Source organism: Prunus dulcis, chromosome 1 (assembly GCF_902201215.1).
Source record: "Prunus dulcis chromosome 1, ALMONDv2, whole genome shotgun sequence".
Lineage (NCBI taxonomy): Eukaryota > Viridiplantae > Streptophyta > Magnoliopsida > Rosales > Rosaceae > Prunus > Prunus dulcis.
The window spans coordinates 41,922,625-41,943,271 of NC_047650.1; the positions used below are offsets into that span (position 1 = coordinate 41,922,625).

At 37.3% G+C, this 20,647-nt stretch overlaps 2 protein-coding genes across 4 annotated transcripts; one reads left to right on the forward strand and one right to left on the reverse strand.

Moving 5' to 3' along the window:
• The first annotated feature begins 3,152 nt into the window (after positions 1 to 3,152).
• Positions 3,153 to 6,425, forward strand: LOC117615661 (putative clathrin assembly protein At1g03050). 2 transcript variants are annotated; one of them, XR_004584043.1, is made up of 4 exons: positions 3,153 to 4,080; positions 4,573 to 5,682; positions 5,811 to 5,903; positions 6,061 to 6,425. XR_004584043.1 is itself a non-coding variant. In XM_034344788.1 (3 exons), the coding sequence occupies exons 1-3, from the start codon at positions 3,420 to 3,422 to the stop codon at positions 5,843 to 5,845; spliced, it is 1,806 nt and encodes a 601-aa protein (XP_034200679.1). In that variant the 5' UTR covers positions 3,153 to 3,419; the 3' UTR covers positions 5,846 to 5,996. The 2 variants fall into 2 exon arrangements, 1 of the variants encoding a protein (XP_034200679.1); XM_034344788.1 differs by lacking the exon at positions 6,061 to 6,425 and having other exon boundaries at positions 5,811 to 5,996.
• Positions 6,426 to 6,577: 152 nt separating this feature from the next.
• On the reverse strand, positions 6,578 to 20,200 carry LOC117631904 (probable manganese-transporting ATPase PDR2). Of its 2 annotated transcripts, XM_034365248.1 has the most exons (22): positions 19,998 to 20,200; positions 19,599 to 19,849; positions 19,103 to 19,195; positions 18,758 to 18,960; positions 17,788 to 17,860; positions 17,502 to 17,674; positions 17,251 to 17,422; positions 15,958 to 16,062; positions 15,733 to 15,843; positions 15,553 to 15,639; positions 15,281 to 15,463; positions 14,309 to 14,359; positions 14,093 to 14,218; positions 13,062 to 13,141; positions 12,168 to 12,276; positions 10,999 to 11,127; positions 10,348 to 10,413; positions 10,083 to 10,154; positions 9,166 to 9,317; positions 8,823 to 8,934; positions 8,622 to 8,738; positions 6,933 to 8,054 (listed from the first exon to the last, which is right to left on the reverse strand). In XM_034365248.1, exons 2-22 carry the CDS (start codon positions 19,845 to 19,847, stop codon positions 6,933 to 6,935), a joined length of 3,585 nt encoding a protein of 1,194 aa, XP_034221139.1. In that variant the 5' UTR covers positions 19,848 to 19,849; positions 19,998 to 20,200. The 2 variants fall into 2 exon arrangements, with proteins under 2 accessions (XP_034221146.1, XP_034221139.1); XM_034365255.1 differs by lacking the exon at positions 19,998 to 20,200 and having other exon boundaries at positions 6,578 to 8,054; positions 19,599 to 19,847.
• Between the last annotated feature and the right edge of the window lie 447 nt (positions 20,201 to 20,647).

The following is a 20,647-nucleotide window of genomic DNA, read 5'->3' on the forward strand; positions in this document are numbered from 1 at the left end:
ACTGGAGGCCCCCAACCATGCATCAGTACAGTGTGGGGTCAGAGATCGGATCACCATCATTTGCAGAGAGTCTGGTGGAGGAGAGCAGTGGTGTGGGACTTGGTTTACATGCTGCCATATTAAATTTGGTGAGAAGGTTAGATGTATAACGAGCTTGAGAGATTGATAGACAGCCATTGGTGCGACAAACTTCCATGCCAAGAAAAAAATTGAGCTCTCCTAGCCTGCGACTATCAAAGGTTGAACATAAGTCATCAATGAATTTGTTAACTGCAAGAAGGGTACTATCTGTGACAATTAAGTCATCAACTACAAATTATGCACAAGTTGGCCTTCCGATCCGACTTTAGCAGAAGAAGTTATTTCATAATCAATTATTTTTTCTGGGCAGTGGTTTGTGTGTTGCAGCGCAGATGAATAATTTCGAAATAGGCATAGTCAAGGTCCTCAAACGTTTCACTCGACAAAAGCAAAAGTTCCGATGTGGGGAGAGCAGTGAAAAGATAATATCCGTTTGGCTACACGATCTACTGGACGACTAAGATTGAAGGTCAGGAAAATGCAAGGAAGCTTAGGGGAAAGAGGCATGAAAAGATAGGGAAGAGACGACACAATGTCCAATTAAAAAAGAAAAAGAAAAACACGAGTCTTGTTTGTGTTTGTTTTCACAAAATTCTTTTCGTTGATTGTTTGTATAAAAATTGATGATTTCATTTGTTTTTTTAATAAAAAAAAATCTTATGAAAATGATAAAATTAACCTCAATGAAGTATATGCAATCTAACATGAGGAGGTGTTAGTGTAAATAACTCAAAATGGAGACATACAATGTATATAAAGATTACAAATTTATTGTAATCACCTTATCTACCACTATTTTTCTAAACGAAAAAAAATAATGCATTAAATTTCTATTGAGAAGTTGATATAGATACAAATAATGCAGTTGTATAAAAGATTTTATTGGAGAGAGAGAGAGAGAGAGAGAGAGAGAGAGAGAGAGAGAGAGCTAAGTGCTCCCTTATTATGAATTAGCTTTATCCCAATTGTACAATTTCATTACTGGAGTAATGTTATGGACAAATTCAAGTGGGTTTCACTTGTATGTTGTACTCTAACAAAATATGTTATGAGTAGTTTTGAGAATTCCGATCCACACCATCCAATACATGGAGCTTCCTTGGATGTTTATTCCAAAAGTAACGTATATATTGAGCAGAAACACAAAAGCTATATGCATGTTTTACATATATACATATCCATATTTCTCACCAAAATGAGACTTAGCTAGGTTTTATCCTGACGTATGATTTGATCAATAATGTGTTTAATAAATATGGGACAACAATACGTATTCAATAGTTAATGATTGAGAGGCTCCTAAGAACTTTCAATTCTTCCCTTCTTTATTAATTAAAAAATATCCAATAGTTATGTTCGTTCTTCAAAAATAATTTAGTTATGTGTTATATGAGAAAAGATGTATACAACTAAGTAATTTTTATATGAAATATATTAACACGTGAATTCATATACTGTAACACTTGAAATAATAACATCGCTTAACAGTTTTCGTAATACCACTCAATAATTTCTTGTATATTACTGTAGAATTTTCTCTTTTCTTCCATTGTCCATGACAGGTGTTAGAAATTGACTTGATCCTTATGTTGCATAGAAATTTGATGCACTTGAGATCTGGTAGTCTTGGTCTAAATGAGAAATTAGCATACCAAGCGCTGGCTTACAACAATAGACAACTTTTATAATTTACTGAAGTTTTAAATATACACCAAAATGTTGTATTTTGCCTCTTGCATTATCTAAAGTGTTAACATAAAATATGATCTTGAATTGAAAGGAATCATTATGGTGGTTGGCCTTGTACTAGCATAATATTCATGATGCCTTTCTTTGTTTTATTAATTTATTTTTTAATTTGGTTTGAATGCCATGACTTTTCTTGGTAAATTTGCAAAAATTAAAATTAAAAATTGAAAAAAATGGTATATACGTGTTTACTGATCAAACACTCCTTAGTGCACTAGCTGCATGGTAACTTTTCTATGTTGATCAACTCTCGTAGTACGATGGAGCTGTTTGCATAAAATATGATAATGAATTGAAAAAAAATCCAATAACACAACTGGTATTTTGATCAACAAAAAGAAGGTAGCTAGCTTCAAATATAGTTTTAACAATGCTTTGATTTCTCACCAGTCCCCCTCATTATCAAACATGCATATGTCAAATGACATCAAAGTTATATAAGTGGTACTAAAAAAATCAAATTGTAGGCTAACTTCTTTAGCAAGGGAATGACCATCATATTTTTTAAATATTATTTCTTTTTCTTACCGGAAAATGTGTAGTTTCATAAACTTCTTTATAGCAAGGGAATGACTTTTGCTCATATGCTCTTTTGCGTTTTGATCCTCCAAGTAATTAAAAAAATATTATTTTTGTATAGTTTTTGTTTTTCAAGACAATCTGTGTAATTAAAAAAAGATGAGACGGTAGATGACATGTGTTGTCATGCCATATGATATGTATTAGTATCAATATGTTGGTAAACAAATTAGCCCCATAGCATTATTACACTAAAAAACACTCATCCGTAGTTTGACTTCATTTTAGGTTTGTGTTTTTTTTATCATAAAAAATACTACTCATTGAAGGGGTGGCAGAAATTTTCATCATCTCACTAAAACATTAATTTGAAAAGAAAAAAGAAAACATAACGAATTTAAGAAATTCATTCACCCCTATAGTCAACAACTCAATAAGGAAATGAACCGTTGAATTCTGTTCAATTGAAGTTGAAGTGAGAAGATTTGGGGGAATTGAGAGAAAATGAGGGAAGAAATTTAGAGGATCCAGCTGCTTTCCCAACACCAATCATTTTCGTGGCCCCAAGAGCGTTGAAATGGTCAAAGGGTGATGAGAAACAGACAAGCTAAGAATTCCTTAGAGACCAACCCCCCACAAAAAGAAAAAACAAAGGGTTCATTTCTGCATTACAAGAATTCCTGAGACAGGCAATCATCATGTGACACGTGGCTCCATTGCTCCCATTGAATTTGCACATTTTTTGGCTACAATGCCGCGATAATGCATGGTTGTTTCAAAGGCGTAAACCCTTAGATTTTGAGCAACAAGGAAGGAAATAGGGATCGACAGAGGAGAAGAACAAAGAAAACAAAAACACAAAAACACAAAAAACACAAAAAAAAACGAAAAAAAGAGGAGAAGAGAAGCGAAAAGGCGAAGCTGTCTTTCTTCTCTTCTTTTCTTTTCTTACTATCAAATCTTTCTTTGTTTTCCTCCATCTTAACATCACAAAATAAGTGAAGTTACTATAAATTTTTAATAAGGCAGTCCCTTTTAATTCCAACATTTGCTGCTGCTAGGTGTCAATCATGACTTCGAGCAAGTTTAGAAGAGCCTTGGGGGCGGTGAAGGACCAGACGAGTATAGGCCTAGCTAAAGTTGGTAGCAGCACATCTCTGGCGGACCTAGACGTGGCCATTGTGAAAGCATCGAGGCACGAAGAGTACCCGACAGAGGAGAAATACATACGAGAGATTCTGAGCTTGACATGCTACTCGCGCGCCTACATCAGCGCCTGCGTCAACACCATCTCCAGGCGTCTCAACAAGACCAAGAACTGGATCGTTGCCCTCAAAACCTTAATGTTGGTCCAACGGCTGCTGTCCGAGGGCGACCCGGCTTATGAACAGGAAATATTTTTCTCCACAAGGCGCGGCACTCGCTTCCTCAACATGTCCGATTTTCGGGACGCTTCCACGTCCAATTCGTGGGACTACTCTGCGTTTGTGCGCACGTACGCCTTGTATCTGGATGAACGGCTTGAGTTCCGAATGCAAAGCCGGCGCGGGAAACGTAGTGCCTTTGGAATCGACGAAGAAGAGGATCCTCAGGAGCCGCCCCATAATTATGCTAACCAGCAGTCATGTCCCAGAGCCACGCCTGTGCATGAGATGAAAGCTGAGAAGCTTTTTTCTAGGATGCAGCATGTGCAGCAGCTCCTTGAGCGCTTCTTAGCATGTCGCCCAACAGGTTTCATCCAATCCAGTTACCATTTACCATTTACCATATCCATAACGCACGCACCTGCATGCAAACGTTTCATCCATGCATGCATGGCTGCGCTCTTGCATTATCTGTTCAATCAAATCAATAATGTTAAGGAGACAACATCATTTCTATAAGAAAATCATCTGCCACATCATATTATCAATTAAATATATAGTTTGTCTAAAATGGAATACATTGTAGGTCAATCTTTGGTACTTGGTACATTGTCGATATTTTGTCAATAGTCTTTCGATATTAGGTAACATCGATAAAATATTGACAAGACATTAGATATTAGGTACTGTAGATTAGTACTCGATACCAGTTAATCACTCTATTCTATAATTACTCTCTTCTTTTCTTGTTTCGGAGAGCATTACTCTTTTCTTTCATGAACAATTAATATCATAATTCATCGTTTCTAACATTTTTGTTGCTTTTATGTGCAACCAAATTGGAACGTACGTACAACAGGTGAAGCAAAGACCAACAGGGTAGTAATAGTGGCGCTGTTCCCAATAGTTAAAGAAAGCTTCCAGATATATTATGACATAACAGAACTAATGGGCGTCTTAATCGATCGCTTCATGGAGCTGGAGATCCACGACTGTGCCAAGGTGTTCGAGATATTCTGCCGCATCGGAAAGGAGTTTGATGAGCTGGACACATTCTACAGCTGGTGCAAAACCATTGGCATTGCTCGCTCCTCAGAGTATCCCGAGGTTGAGAAGATTACACCCAAGAAACTGGAGGTGATGGAGGAGTACATACGCGACAAGTCAGCCTTGGCGCAGGGCAGGAAGTCGGTCAAGGCGCTGCTGGAGCAACAGAAGATTGAGGAGATAGATCAAGAAACTAATCGGGACGACGATGAAGAAGAAGAAGATATGAATGCCATGAAGGCCTTGCCACCACCTGAAAGTTTTGTTGAGGAAAGCAATAACAAGGAAATAGAGCCGGTAAAGGAAGAAGAAACTAGGAAACCGCAACAAGAAGAAGGGGACCTGTTGAACTTGGGAGACGACGCTGTGTCGAGCGAAGAGCATGCTGACAAATTGGCGTTGGCTTTGTTCAATGGCGCTACTGCAGAGGCAAAAACACGCCTTCCAGCATGGGAAGCCTTTGCTGATGAAGCTGATTGGGAGACGGCGTTGGTCCAGTCGGCCAGTCACTTGTCCCATCAGAAGGCGTCCCTCGGAGGCGGCTTTGACGTTTTGTTGTTGGATGGAATGTACCAGCAAGCTGAGATATCAGCGGCGATGGCTGGCCCAGGATCTGGAGTGAGTGGAAGTGCGAGTAGTGTTGCATTGGGGTCAGCAGGACGGCCTGCAATGCTAGCATTGCCTGCACCACCATCATCATCAGATCATCATGAGTCTAGTAAATCAAACGTACACGTGGACCCGTTTGCTGCCTCGTTGGTGGTGCCGCCGCCTTCATACGTGCAAATGTCGGACCTGGAGAAGAAGCAGAAGCTGTTGGTGGAAGAACAGTTCATGTGGCAGCAGTATGCAAGAGATGGGATGCAAGGGCAGCTTGGATTGACAAAGCTACAACATAATCCTCACAACATCAACATGGGAGGTTACACACACACCTACTGACGATGACTTGACTTAATTAACACATTGGTTGAGTTGTTAATGGTCATTAATTAGGGTTTAACCAACCTCCATGTGAATTTGGACATATTGTTTTTTCCTCTTATTTAGGTGAGGTTCAGTTCGGTAGCATTTTATGCTGGTAGGGCAAGTGAAATATGCAAAGGATTAAGGTAATCCATGTATCATCGAAGTATGAAAAAGGTACTAAATGGTCCACTTTTATATTTATATGCATATGCATATATAGATGGCCCTCTTGGCAACCATCGTTTTGAAAGCTATCCTTGCAAACTAGAATGATTGTTTTCTGCCTCTCACATCGGTCCCCAATGCACATGTATACAAAACACAAGTACAGGCAGACATCTGAAGGCAATCGGAGAAGGGGGAAACTTGTCAACCACCTGTGTTAACAAATCAGGCAGGTGGCATGAAAATCCTAGCCGGACACTTGCAAAGTATTGTCGATGCGAATCAGCATATTTCTTGGGACCCAAGAATTCACATACGCTTATCTTTGAAGCCCTACCTACGAGTTCCAAACTCAATTGATAGTCCACCTGTAGTCATTTCAATATCATCGAAAGTGTTGCTCTTGCTTCTGATCTAATCATCTTGGCGAGCAAAGATCAAGGTCACCAAAATATGTTGACATTATGAATTCCGCATCGGAAATTAAATAGTCCAACTTGAAGCGTTGTGTAATAGTTTAACAAAAACGAAGCTATCTGAGCAAATAAAATAATGAGATTCAAACAAACTGGCCTGTCCCGTTTTAATATCAATATTTCATGAAATTTTAGACAAACATTGAAAACCAAGCAAACCACCAACTGGAACATAAATGAAACAAAATTTGTTGGATGAACATACAATGAGGAAGGTTAATCAGCATAAACATCATTTCGAATTGGGGGCAAAGATTTCCAATTTTTGACATGTAATTTCAAATACAAGGGATTTGAAGGGGTCAGAATTTGTAAAAGAAACTAATTATGAATACAGATGCCTTACAAGGCACATGTCCCAAAAATAATGCTCCTAGAAATAGAATAACTGATCGTTTAATAAATATTCCCTAATACAGGGGGATGAAACCTCATACTGTAATGAGAGCTGTGGCATATTTGGAAAAAGAAAATCCATATTATGCTATATGTAACTCTGCAGGGCCATTTGCCAAAAATGCCAAATGCAGTTGATTTTTCTGGACATCAAGCATACATTCACTCAAACATTTTTCTTCTTTTCAAGACTAGTTGCAGCATGCCGTTGGCGCTTCTTCCAGGCTGGGACTTTACCTGGGAAAGCCCACCGTAAAAGCTTCTCCCATGAGTAGCAGGTCAAAAACATAAGAAGGGCCCATAGCAGTAGCTTATCCCTCAGTCCCACTGGCAAGGGCACCAGCCTAAGCCAGTCATTCAAGTCCCTGAATAGATCAGATGTGATGACTGTGAAGAAACCAGCAGCAGCCACGATGGCATACAAGAATGGCTTGTTTTCGGAGATGCTCTGATTGAAGGGATGCCCCATGTAGTTCACAGCAAAGGTGGCCACCTGGAGCATCATGCTGACCATGTATGAAACTGTGTTGACAAGATTCGGATGAAAATCAGAGTCCGGTTCGATGCACTCATCAGGCATGTATCTCTCAGCCTCGTTCACAGAAGAAATCAAGAAAAACAAGTGGATTGCGAACTGCCCTAACAGAGAAAGAAACACATAGGAGCAAAAGACATGTGGATGAGGCCTCTCAGCTGAAAGGGTTGGAAGAGGGCGCGCATGTGAGATAAATAGGAAAAAGGCAGCTGTAAAAACACCACTGATTGTAGCCTGCACATCGCCCAACTTGACACCATCCAAATACATAACACTCAACACATATGCCGTGGCGAGACAGTTAAGGCCTAGTATTTTAAACATCTGGAGGGTAGTCACCAGAGTACTGCGACCTTGACGAATTATGTCCGTGGTGGGAGCAACGGATGCATGCTTTGCTGTGAATGGTGATGCCATGGAGGCATCTCCAAGCCTTACAACTGGAGCTGAGCGACCATCCCCCTCTTCATTCAGCTCATCCATTAGTTTCTTTTGTAATGAGACTAGCTTCTGCCGTTTCAACTCGGCAGCTGACACATTCTGGTTACCAGCTGAGTGGCTAGCGGTTGCGATGGCCTTTCCTTTTGAAGAGACTTCTCCATTTATACCAGTAGATTTACCCGCAGCATCCAATGCAGGCTTGGGCTTCTTTGTCCGCATAGTCTTTCCACTCTCGTCTTTAGATGTTTCATTGGGTGACTTTCCACTCAGAGTTGGAGGCACCGCATTTAATAGAGCAACTCCCACATGGGCCTGACAGGGGAGAAACATATATCAAAAGAATTTAATTTTGGAAAAAACATACACGCAATGCTTACTTCGCTTTCTTATATTAAATGCATGAAAAGAGAATAAAATGTCCAAATTGAAAGTATCTCAAAATTTATTAGGGTGAAAAGTGAGACACCTTATCTGAAATCTGCAGAACCTACAGGTGTGAGTGTAAATGTGTGTGGTGCACAATGGGAGTGAGAAAAGTTGCCCCACACAGAATTTTAAATTCTTCTTCTTTAATTTAAAGCCTTGATAACTGAAAGTTGCCCCACACAGAATTTTAAATTCTTCTTCTTTAATTTAAAGCCTTGATAACTGACTTTAAACTTGATGACAGCTCTACAGCTGCGGAGTTGATACAAAGGATAACCCCCAAGGGGACTAAATGGTTTAGAACTGTATTAGAGCTACCACTACTAATAGCCATTATGACAAACACCGGTTTCTAATACTTATACTGAGGAACTATTATTTAACACGGGTTGTCTGATTACAAAAGAAAAAACAACTCAACCAATAATTGAATATCTTCACAAAACAAATTACCTGCTTCAAAGCTCCAACATCATTGGTTCCATCCCCACACATCAATGTTATCCTCCCCACTGTTTTGAAAGTGGTCAAGATCAGTTCCTTCTGCTCAGGAGCAACCCTAGCATAAACCTAATAAGATGACTCAGGTCAGCAATGACAAGATAAAGCCACTATCAAAGACAAGTTTCACAATCAACAGTTTTGAATAAGCACCTTAACATATGGAATGACTTGTATAACAGCAGAGGTTTGTTGCAACATTTCAAAGCAGTCACCTCCAATACAAAGATCATGACTCTCTGACAAAGCTTCCACCTCGTTTTCACTGAAATCAATTTCATAAAGTCCAGTCAGAACAAAGAAGGAATACGAAATACGCAAGTGAATTAGCAAATAGACAGACCAACAAGGAAAAGCAATCAGAAGACAAAAATGACAACCAAAAAGGAGAGCAACATCCATGTCCAGAACAAGTATTATGTTTCCAGCCAAGAAAAACATCAGAAGTTTAATACCAAATTGAAAATAGTCAATCCAGTAACAAGAAAAACTTTACCTGTAAGGAATCACCTCAGCTTCATCAGGGGATATCCACTCATATACTTCACTGTCCCTTTTTGGACCAAGAATTAATGCTGGTTTTGATATAATATGAACTTGGCTGGCAACATGGCAAGCTGTCAAAGCCTGGTCACCAGTAATCATCACCTGCCAAAAGAAAAACTTCAGATTAGTATCTAGACTTTATTTTTTTACATCCACCCATGCGGCACCAAAGTTCATTACGAGAACAAATTTACATCAGAAAGGAAGACCAAACACCAGAGACATGGAACAGAAAACCAAAAAGAACTGGAGGAAAAAACACATAGAAACAACACTAAGCTGTGAACCAGTACAACCCAAACACAAGCAGTTGGTCAAATATTCTTAACACTATACGCATGCATGGTTCAATATAATAAAACTAAAGAGCATCCTGGGAAGACTCATAAATGATTCTAGGCCCTTAATTTCACCGTTTCTGTCAGAATTAAACAGTAAAACATGGTTTGAATTTATCAACTGAAAGAATTTAAGAACAGCTACACCAAAATCAAACTTAGAATTCCATACTGCTGATAATTCAACAAATCAAATCTCGTAACTCTGCAATATCTCTTCATTGGAATACTTCCTAGAAATGTAATAATAATATCAAATATGAATCTTACAGATTCTTTGATAAATCTTTATTCCCAAAAATAACTATCAAATAATGGAAATGACTTCCACACTTCACTAAAAGACTTCAAACTCATCAAAGATTTACCTTTAAATCTTCTTCTTTCTTCTTTTTTGGTTCTAGAACTTACACTTTTCAAGCTATGGCAGTTATGGACAAGGTACAAGTTACCATTCCTTTATATAAAATATAGATAGATTATGTACTAGTTAGTCAGGGGAGTCTGAAAGTATAGCATGCCCACATACCAAGTCATGCGAGGATCCTTTTAGCTCAGACAAAATAGCCGCTGAATCTGCCCTAATTGGACAGTTAAAAACCTGAAATTCAAATTATGAGAATTTAGTGACAAGAAGTAACACAAACTTACTCCAGACACTTATCTAATCATCTACATCCGATTAAAAAAAAGGACGAAAAACAAATACATAATCTAACATAATGTCAAAACTAGTAACTTCATGTGGACAAGGAATTCAATAAACTTGCATTAATAGAAAAAAAGTCATTTACCGCAAAACCAGCAAAGGTAAGCCCAGTCTCCACCACATCCCTATCCAAGCTTCTGGCTTCACTAACCTTCATGCAATAAACATATAATAAAAAGCACTTCAATATACACTTTAGAAAACAAAGCCTACAATATTTCCTCTCACAGGGGTTAAAGTACATGATTCTCAGCCAAAAATAAACTCAGATAAACCAAAAAAATTTTGAGTAAAGGAAGTTCCATTGCAGTTGATTTCACTTATCCGTAATACTATAAAGATGTACTTAACAATGATGTAAAATGGAAAAATAAAGAACTGTGCTTTATTTAATTCATGTTGTTTGACTTGGAATCTTCATGCATGTCAAACTTCATAAACAATTCAATATTTGTAACCATTCTATCAATAAGGTCAAATCTCTAGAGTAAAAAACATGTACAAGAAAAATACTTAGCCTTGGGATAGACTGAATATGATACGCAAAATGAGGTTTGCTTAAAATTTAACATGACATTATGAGGCAGACCAAAGCATTAAATCCACAAGTTTGATTGGGCAAAAGAAGAAAACAATAAATAAATAAAGAGTGGCGTACAGACTAACTAGTTATTAGTATTACTAATAGCTTCAAACTCTAAGCTTTCTGGAGAAAAAATAAATCTGAATAACTTACTGTCATGTCGGGAAGGGATTTGTAGGCAAGGGCCAGAACGCGAGACCCTTGTCGTGTAAATCTCTTGTAAGTCTCAACATAAAATGATGGTACCTCAGTTAGTCTACCCTGAATAGTTTCAGGGGCACCCTGCAGAGAAAAGACAACCGTTGCTTAATGACTACCAAACTGGAGTGAACATTACTATGGCAAAGAAGTAAGACATTTATGTCGGCTTCCTTTTAGACATGAGGTAAAATATAGCGATCGGAGCTTTTAGATTGTGCTACTTTAAATAGGAAACAGAACATCTTAAATGACAACAAAAGGGAACAATACAGAATGGTGAAGCAGAGGATAACCTAAAAGAGACTTAAGCAAAACAAGACCAGTACATATCAAACAGACAGCCAAACATAGCAGGATACCATAGCCAAAGGCCAAAACCACCAAAGCAGCCCAATAAACTGCATTCCGAGTTCACATTCAACACAAAAGGACAGTCAGTAAACTCATTAGAAACTAAGGCTCCCAAATCCATCCCACAGTTCTTCCGCCTCCTTTCCACAATCTTCAAAAAATCCCTCCTCCTTTGCTCAAATCGCAAGTGTAGAACAAGTCACAACAACAATCCATAAAAATTAACATTTACAGGTAAATTAACCAATGCTAGACATCGTATACCATCAAACCTTCATCTCTTTCCCAGTTATCCACTCTCAATCAAGTCATCTCTACTTAGCCACACATTCAGAAAACAAAAGGCTACTTTACGATGGCCAATGATTTGAACTAGTCAGGGTAACAAGCTGTCAGATAGCAAAAAAGCTTCATAAACATGTCCAGCTATTTTTTTAATATGACTTGCTCAACACTAATTCATTTTTCCACTCCAGCTTTACCATGTGGCTTTTGGACCAGAACAACATTAACCAATTATTATCCCTATCTTCACGGCCCAGTATGGTAACTACGCTAACGGAAAAAATCGAAGGAGACCAAACATGACAAAATTCCTTCATCCGATTGATTGTAGAAATAACCAGATTGATGAATTTAAGATATATTGTGCCCTGTCCCAGACCAGAAACATGCAAATTGACCATAATCTAGTACTCTATAATGACAAATCTACTTATGGCATTCACATAATATAGTTTGCATGGCACAGTGATGAATGACTGGCAAACCTTCACGAAAGCAAAAAATGTCTCTTCAATGCGAACAACAACTGCCATTCGTTTCAAATAGGATGCAAAGTGGTGTCTCTGAACAATCAGCACAGGATTACCAGTTCCCCTGCATTTGGTGAGAAGTACAATAAGAAAAAAGTAGAAACCACCATAACTCATAAAGATAGATGAAACCGCAGCATTTGCTGCCTCAGAAGAAAATAATGAATGGTGAAAATAATCAAACTTTATGATGATAAATTAACAAATCGTATATTTATAAGATACTCATATGTCGGCCCATTTTTTTCATTTATAAATTTCAAATTGATACCAACGCACATTACGGGTGAATTTTCCCAACCTTGTAAATCTAATTTCACAACTACCTCTCATACTATACCGGGCTTAAAGATAAGCACTGTCTAATGTTATTTTTGTACAAAAGAGAAAAACAATCTTTCCATAAGAAACTAACTGGCTTAAGCCTTAAGGATACATAATTGGGTTGGACATTTTAAGACAAATTAAATTAGATATGAAAAAGGGCAGTTCATACCAAGATGGATCCTGGGCTTTTTGAGATAAGATTCTACATTGATCTATGTTCTTCAGAAGGTTTTCTTTTCTTAACTATTTTCTAAAGCTTCCCTTGCTTAATTAGATTTTAAAAGTTGTCATTCCTAGTAATACAACTTCCAAAAACACTCTAACATCAACAGAGTCAGGATACTTTTATAGCAACCAACAAATAGGGAAAATATGAATAAGCAACAGGAGAAGAAAAGGTTGAGAAACAAATATGAAATTACATGTATTTAAGGATATATGAATCAGTCCAGAAGTGTGATTATAACAGCAGACATTTTGATATGTGAAAAAAAAATAACAATAATAATAATTGCAGCTTACTTTTTTGGCACAGCCTTCTCATCAGATTTAAAGGTCCAATCTATTCCTTTAAGCGCAGCCTTTTCGAGAGGATCGCCAACCTACATGCAGTTGTGGATGGAGCATTACTCAACAATTAATGTCACTTGTAACCAGGTCTTGATAGAAAACACAACAGCATATTGAACCATTTCATGAGTAAGGATAAAATCTCTCTTCAGCAAAGTATCTCTTGTTCCACTCACTGTAGTAGCCATTTATCTTCTTACAAACATGTTAACATGATCTTACGTTCTAACTCATTTGAAAGTGTTACATATTCCAGTAAAATATAAAAAGGAGCTGTTTTGAAGATTAATAAATTCATACAAAAGGTGGGAAATGCAACTTAAATAGATTGGATTACGCAGTTGAAAAAGTGGATAGACAAGATTCCAAAACAAATAGATTCACGAGATTTGTTATGCATAGATACTCCAGAAGCACAAACAATACAAAAATACGTAGAGCTAGATTGCTTTTAGCACTCCTTTTCATTCATATCAAAAACCAATTGATGCAGTAGATAAGAAAATCTAGGAATAGCACAGAACATTATAGTCGAAGATTGTTTTGTAAAATAAAATAAAAATATTGAAACCTTTTCTTGTAAGATACACGAACTTCAACAAAAATAAATAAAGAAAAATAAAAGGATGCACTAGATCAAAAAACAGACCAAGAATCATCAAACAAAAAAACATGTGAGAGACAAACTTTTCTAACTGACCATTGAATAGAAAACCACAAAAGGACTGAGGCTCCTCTTTATTGCAGGTTTTAAGGAGCAAGCATCTAATGGTTCTTCAAAGATGGAAGCAAAGGAACAAACATCTAATGGCCATAAAACTAAGCAACTGCAATTCGCATATCTTTTTTACAACATATGCAATCTAGAACTAAAAGAATTCACTTCATCAACCAGCACATTGTATCACACAAACTAGATAAAATAGAATACAACCAAAACATAGTTCAGAAGACTACTTGTTTACATGATAACATTAGCATACCAGCTTATTGTCCACAAACACCAATGCATGGCAAGAAGCCAAAATCTCTGCTGCGCGCACAGGCACTTTGGTCATGTCAGGTTCTATATCTGTACTACTAGTTGACCCAACAACCCCACAGAACTCCTGGAGAAGAGAAAGGAAGAAAGAAGTAATAAACTGCATATAAATCCATTCAATTTAGTGAGAACCGTATACTCAATTAAGGTGGAATACCATGTCGTCTGATGTAAGTGTTCCGGTTTTGTCAAAACAACATATATCAACCTGCATGCCAAACAGAAAACAAATGATGTATCAATATACTTTGCACAGAACAATGGTACTGTGTTGTATACCATATTTGGCAATGACTAGGTCAGTACGGCAAAACAGTGAAAATAAGGTAATAAAAATAAAGTACAAGCATCAAACAAATATGAATGGTTTATAACTACCAAGTCTACAGATATTATCACATTTTATAAATCCCTATAATGCATTTTCTGCTTGAAATGGAAGATAACATCAGAACACTGCATGCCCAAGCAGCCAAATTGTGCATTGGATTTCCACGTCAGGTAAATACAGCCATTTTGAATAAAGCAGTGCTACCCTGTTTGATGGTCTGAGATGTATAAAAATTATGCTTCATTGTCTCATTACTCTGTCCTTGGGGCAGATTGTTTAGAAAGAGAACAAAGAGAACTGGGAAATTCCAGTTTCATGCAATCCCTTGTGTGAGAGTTATAAAATCTTTGGAGGAAAGACGGGCAAGGTGCTGGGAAGATGTACTGTGATGGTAATTTTCTGGGTGGTGTAGTTGGAAATCTTTTAGGGGGCTGGGGGTTAGGAGGTTGATCACTTTGGGCGTGGGAATCTTCAGAGTTAATAGATAGTTCACTTTGTGCTACTTTTAGTGATTGGAGTGCTTCTGTGCTCTAAACTATTAATTTCTTAAAGATTCATTGTAACAGCTAGTATAATTGTTAATGTTATAGTTGCAGATCAGATAGTTCAGTGTACATCACGTCCCCTGTGTTGTACTTTTCATCTTTATATTAATAAAAATTTGATACTCATAACGAAAAGATTAAAGCGGCATTATCCAAAGAACATCCTTTCTATATATGAAAGAAAGAAAGAAAGAAAGAAAAAAAAAAGAAAAGAAAATGAAAGGACAACGTAATTAAAGCGATCAGAACAGACCTTTCCAGCAAAAGGAATCCGGAAAGGTTCTGTGCAAAATATTCCACGGCGTGCCAGAGCAATCAGAGATGTATTAACAGCTATAGATAATTCCATCGGTAGCTCAGGAGGAATCACAGAAGTAATAATAAGTGAACAACTAAGGAAAAGCTTGTACTTGCTCCTAGTGGGATCCTCAAGCCCCTACATCAAAGATGTCCTGATTGTCACAAAACAACATCACAAGCATAAGCCTCAAGTCTCCTAAGTACCTATGAAGAAGCCATTTTTACCTTCTTTAGTACATAACCAGCAGCTATCACTGCAAATACGACCAAGAACAAAATGAACAGCCCACTTTCCCAGCTGTTAGCAGTCACCTAGAATAAAATGTATACACAAATTATATAAAGTATAAATGAAGTAAAACCATAGTGTGTATAGAGTTGAGTAGTCATTGCTAAAATAATTACCCTCTCTGTAGAAAACAAAATTGTACGCATGAGTTTGCCCTGACTTGTTTCAAACCCAGTTCTCAGAACAACAGCCACACAGCCGCCATCAGGGGTTTTTAATGGAAAGCCCTGACTCCAGAAAATGAAAAGCATAAATACAAAACCCATGAGATTATGAAAACATTTTTTACCAAGTTTGTTGGTTTTTTTCTTGGTTAAAGCATATGTTCGAACATAAACCACCTTATCCAGAGTATGCTGCAATATTTTAGTCCCACCAAATAAAACATGGCTTTTATCTCGCCTTGCTGATAACTTCTCCTCAATTCCTCTGCCCATGATTGATACCTGAAAAATAATAATCCTACAATCATTCTCCAATATGTATATCATCAAAATAACAATCCACAATAAGCCAAAAGCAATGGACTCAACCTTGCTTTGAAGAAAAGTTTATGCCATTAATCTAAATGCAATTGGAAAATGGAGAAATAAATTATCAACATTTTCTGCTACCGAGTTTGGAAACCATCGGTTATCGTGTATTCACCCGTCCCTACGAGCAATTATCCAAGAAAGACCTTGTACCTTACAAGGCACCTTACTTTTCATATATAAGTGAAATTCATTAATTAATTAAAAATGAGCACATACAGAAAGAGAGCACAAGAAGTCCACTGCACTAAAATCTTCTACCAAAAGCTAGAAACCAAATACACAGCAGAACACATCCAGGAGAGCAGAACGTGGTACTAGGAAGCATCCACAAATTAACCCCATTCCTTTGCTCCTATCAAAAGCCCGAATCCTCCACATATTTATCAAACTCTGGCCCCAAAAAACTACCCAAGCAACATATAAAACAGAATCTCCCTGCCTGCAACCGGATTTTCTCGACAACAAGCCCCTGCTTATTCCAAAATTGTATTTTGTTCAAGCTCACCAATTCTTCAGACTTTACCACACCAAATTTACTATGATCTTGGATTTGAGATCACAGTGAGCTTAAAACCTATTATTTTTTACAGTGAATGAAATTTCATTTTCATCTAACTATGAGATACGGCTGCCTAGTAGTGTCCCTCTTTTTGCTTCCTCTACCTCTCAATTTCTCCTACTTTTACACCTATTTGCAGTCTTTAGTTCTAATTTTCTCATCCACTTGTTTATATCTTATCCACCTGAACCTAATTACAACCCCTTTCTTGTTCCACGAAGGATTCATCAAACCACACCCTGATTACCCTCGTAAACTTTGCATCAACCCTAAATCTTCAAATTTGTGCTAAGCTATTAAGATTTTGAAGCTGCTCCAGGGAAAAGTAGAAGGCGAAGACAAAGATAAAGTGATATTAAATAACAGGGAAAAAATGTTAGTAGGAGATCAAAGCAATTTTTCCAAGAAATCATCACCAGGAAGAATGTATGCACATGAGATGCATGTACATATGTATAAATTTATACATTTATATATAAAGAAACCAAAATTGAACAAGGCAGCTCATTAAAACATATTATATGAAAAGAGGTGACCACCTTCCACTGGGGAGTAGACTCGCCTGTGAGAATGGCTTCATTGACAATCGCACTTCCAGCTAATAAAAGCATGTCTGCTGGCACAGCCCTATCTTCACCATTCGGACCAGAAGATCGCCCAATAGAAACAACATCCCCAGGCAAAAGATCAGTTCCAGCAAGCTTTATCCACCTAAAAGTTATAGCAGTCATGTATAAGGTATAAGCTTAAAAATTCAAACAAATAAATAATTTCCTTGTAGACAACGTACTTCCCACACCGATGCACCATGAGGGTCTGGTTATCCACTCTGACACGTCTTAGCTCAGTAAGAGTCTTTAACTGACTTTTAGCCATTGTTGACTCAAACATAAACAGCATAAAAAGCGTGAACAAACTATAATACCAATATTCATCCAAACACCAGAGGCCCACACAGAACACCTACATACAGTGAGCACAAAAGAATGCAGTGAAGGAAAGTGAGTACGGAAGAAAAGGAAATCTCACATTGGAGAGAGAGAGAGAGAGAGAGAGAGTGAGAAAGGAGCTAAAACCTGGAAGACAAAGAAGGGCTCCATGCAATTTTCTTTCATTAATTTCTGGAACGTAGGTTGAGGATATTCAAATCTGCACAAGCAAGAAACATGTACAACAAGGAGCAGTTAAAAAATGATAATTTAACTGGATCATGCTCGGTGTACAGGATGTAACCAATTTAATGGGGAGTATATAAAATAATAGATGTTAATTAGCCACAAGACTTTACAATCAAGGATACCAGGAAAGAATAAAACCAGTAGCTATCAGGTGCATCATATACATAAGCTAACGTTAACTAACAACCAAAAAGAGGAGCAGGAAACAAGAATAGTTGCAGAAGTAATGTGTGAAATACCACCGATACAAACTGGATAATAAAAGGCAACTTCATGTTCCAAATCACCAAGAGATAGTTAATACATGCAGAATATACAATACACATTAACGATCCAGTAACAAAACAAGGCATGCAGAATTGCACCTAAGGATACTTACAATGCAAAGCATATGCAAAATCCATGAAGAGCTAAACAACCAGTGGGCAAGTGATACACAAGAAATAATAAATTGCCAAACAGCAAACAACCAGTTACCTTATAAGTAATATCATCAACACATCTTTGTATGACTCGCAAGGGTTGCCAGAATCTCATAAGTTTTTTATATTAACAAAAGAAAATTCTGAAGACTGGTGTAAAGTGACCAGGCAGAAGCAAAGCAACAATATATTCATCTACGAAAGAAGCAAAATCAACTAAATGGAGGGCAGTCCAGCATTAAAAATTCATTGATACTCATTGGCACAGCTTAAAGAAAACAAGATGGTAAATCAGTCTAAAATTTAAAATAAGAAAATGTAATCCAGCTTCCATAGGAGCCAAACCTATACTTTAATTGCCAAAAGATGAATCAAGAAACATTAAAAAAAAAATGACAATTCAACAAATACATCTTTAAGAATGAAAAAGGGAAAAGGCAACTAACACATTCCGTCCCCATTTTTCAGTAGCAGCAATAACTTTAGGTTCCGAGCCATGGCCAGTACTTTTTAAATAATAACCGAATGTTTCCTTGGTAGGGTAAGGAAGCTTGCAAAAGTTATCCTTCTCTTTTGAAAAGATGTAACGTTGCTTTCTGAAATCAAAGTAAATCTCTTCGATATCCACTGAGGATGATGAACCTCCAAGCTGAAAAAGTCACCAGATAAATCAAGGGATAGTTCCCAATGTGGGGAAAAAGGCACATCATTTTGCAAAATTTGGTCATTCTAGTAATTGATACTTCTTAATAACCAGGAGTTGAAGTATTCCAACTGTATAATGGACTTACAAGCTTACGGAAATGGAGTGATACGATTTCTTTAGAACCAGAAAACTTTGCTGGTGTTATTTTGCATGCGTCTGCCTCGTGAATGTCATTTACCTTAAAAACAAAAGGAACACCGATTACAACAACAAATCATCATAAAAACTTAATGGATTGCCAATGTATGGTCCAATTCATGTATTTGCATACTAATTAGGATTATATTACAAAGGGATTGTATCTTTCTAGACTCTAGCTTATTCAGACCAAGAATATGCTTTGTTGCCAGAATCTCTGTTATTACCCATCAAAGAAGTTGATGAGTGAGACTATGACGCCAATATACGGTCCTCATTGTCATGACAAATCCTCCCCCAGAATACAGCACCACTATATACAATATATACACAAAGCGCAACCTCCACTTTGCATGGAGCAACTTTATCGTTGTACCAAAGTACACACGCATATACATACATAAATGCAGATGCATATATCAAACGAATACATATACACATACCTTGGTATAATGTACAAAGCATTTGAAATCCACGGACCAAACGGTGAAAAGCCAAACGAGAATATGAAGAGCTACAAGGGCACCGAAAACAATAGAGGAGTCGACAATGTCAATGCTAGGAACAATTGTAGTAAGCCACAGAGCATAGAGGACACAGAAAGGCCAGACATCGAAGCGCCACCCCAAGCTCTTCTTCCTCAACAAATCAACTTTATCCACCACCTTCCCTCCCACATGGAACCTCGACATCTTTATCAACCACATTACAGATTCAAAAATCAAACCCACTTCAGCAAAATCAAAAAAGAAAAAAAAATAATCGAACAAATTATGTAAATTATCTCCAAATCAATATCAAATCTTTCTGAAAACAAATCACAACATTTTTTTTCTCTTTACCTGAATCTCCTCGTTTCAATTTCAACGGCGATCGCAAGCCTAACGCCTCTGTGCAAGCCCTAATTTGAAACTATCCAGGACGATGATGAGTACGGTACATATTAAGTTCAGATGGTGGACGGGGATACAAACTCTGCAAGCCCTAATTACTTCCGTTTCGTCGTCTTAAACCCCCCTTGTTAGCCAACCGAGTTCAATTCTCCTGTATGCCCATTTTCTCTTTTGCCCTCCTGTACCCTCCATATTCTCTTGACAGCTGTCCTCTCACTTTTTTTTTCCTTTTTTTTAACGAATACCTGTCCTCTCACTTAACCATCAATATAACGCTGTTAGCTTTTAATAAAATATTTATGCAAAAAAGGTAAAACAAATAAAATTCGAAGAGAGTGAAAGGAGGCTTGGGGCGGTGAGCAGAGATGTTGCCGCTGAGGTGGGCTACAGAGAAGATGAAGGAACCAAGCTTTTGTGTATTATTTTATAATTGTTTTTAGTAAAATTAATAACCTTAACAGAGTCTGGCAAAAAAAATGATGACCTTAACAGAGTTAGTGTTCCGTTAAATATTAAAGCACTAGATTCTTACTTTTAGTGCTAATAATAAATATTTTTTCATTTTAAAGTACTAGATTCTTACTTTTAGTGCTAATAAG

Coding starts and splice junctions, on each gene's coding strand:
- LOC117631904 (XM_034365255.1), bottom strand. CDS start 19,847: ATGTCGAGGTTCCATGTGGGAGGGAAGGTGGTGGATAAAGTTGATTTG. Junction 19,196..19,598: donor GCTTTGTACATTATACCAAG/GTATGTGTATAT, acceptor TTTGTTTTTAAG/GTAAATGACATTCACGAGGC. Junction 16,063..17,250: donor AGTCTACTCCCCAGTGGAAG/GTGGTCACCTCT, acceptor ATTATTTTTCAG/GTATCAATCATGGGCAGAGG.
- LOC117615661 (XM_034344788.1), top strand. CDS start 3,420: ATGACTTCGAGCAAGTTTAGAAGAGCCTTGGGGGCGGTGAAGGACCAG. Junction 4,081..4,572: donor CTTAGCATGTCGCCCAACAG/GTTTCATCCAAT, acceptor TACGTACAACAG/GTGAAGCAAAGACCAACAGG. Junction 5,683..5,810: donor TCACAACATCAACATGGGAG/GTTACACACACA, acceptor CCTCTTATTTAG/GTGAGGTTCAGTTCGGTAGC.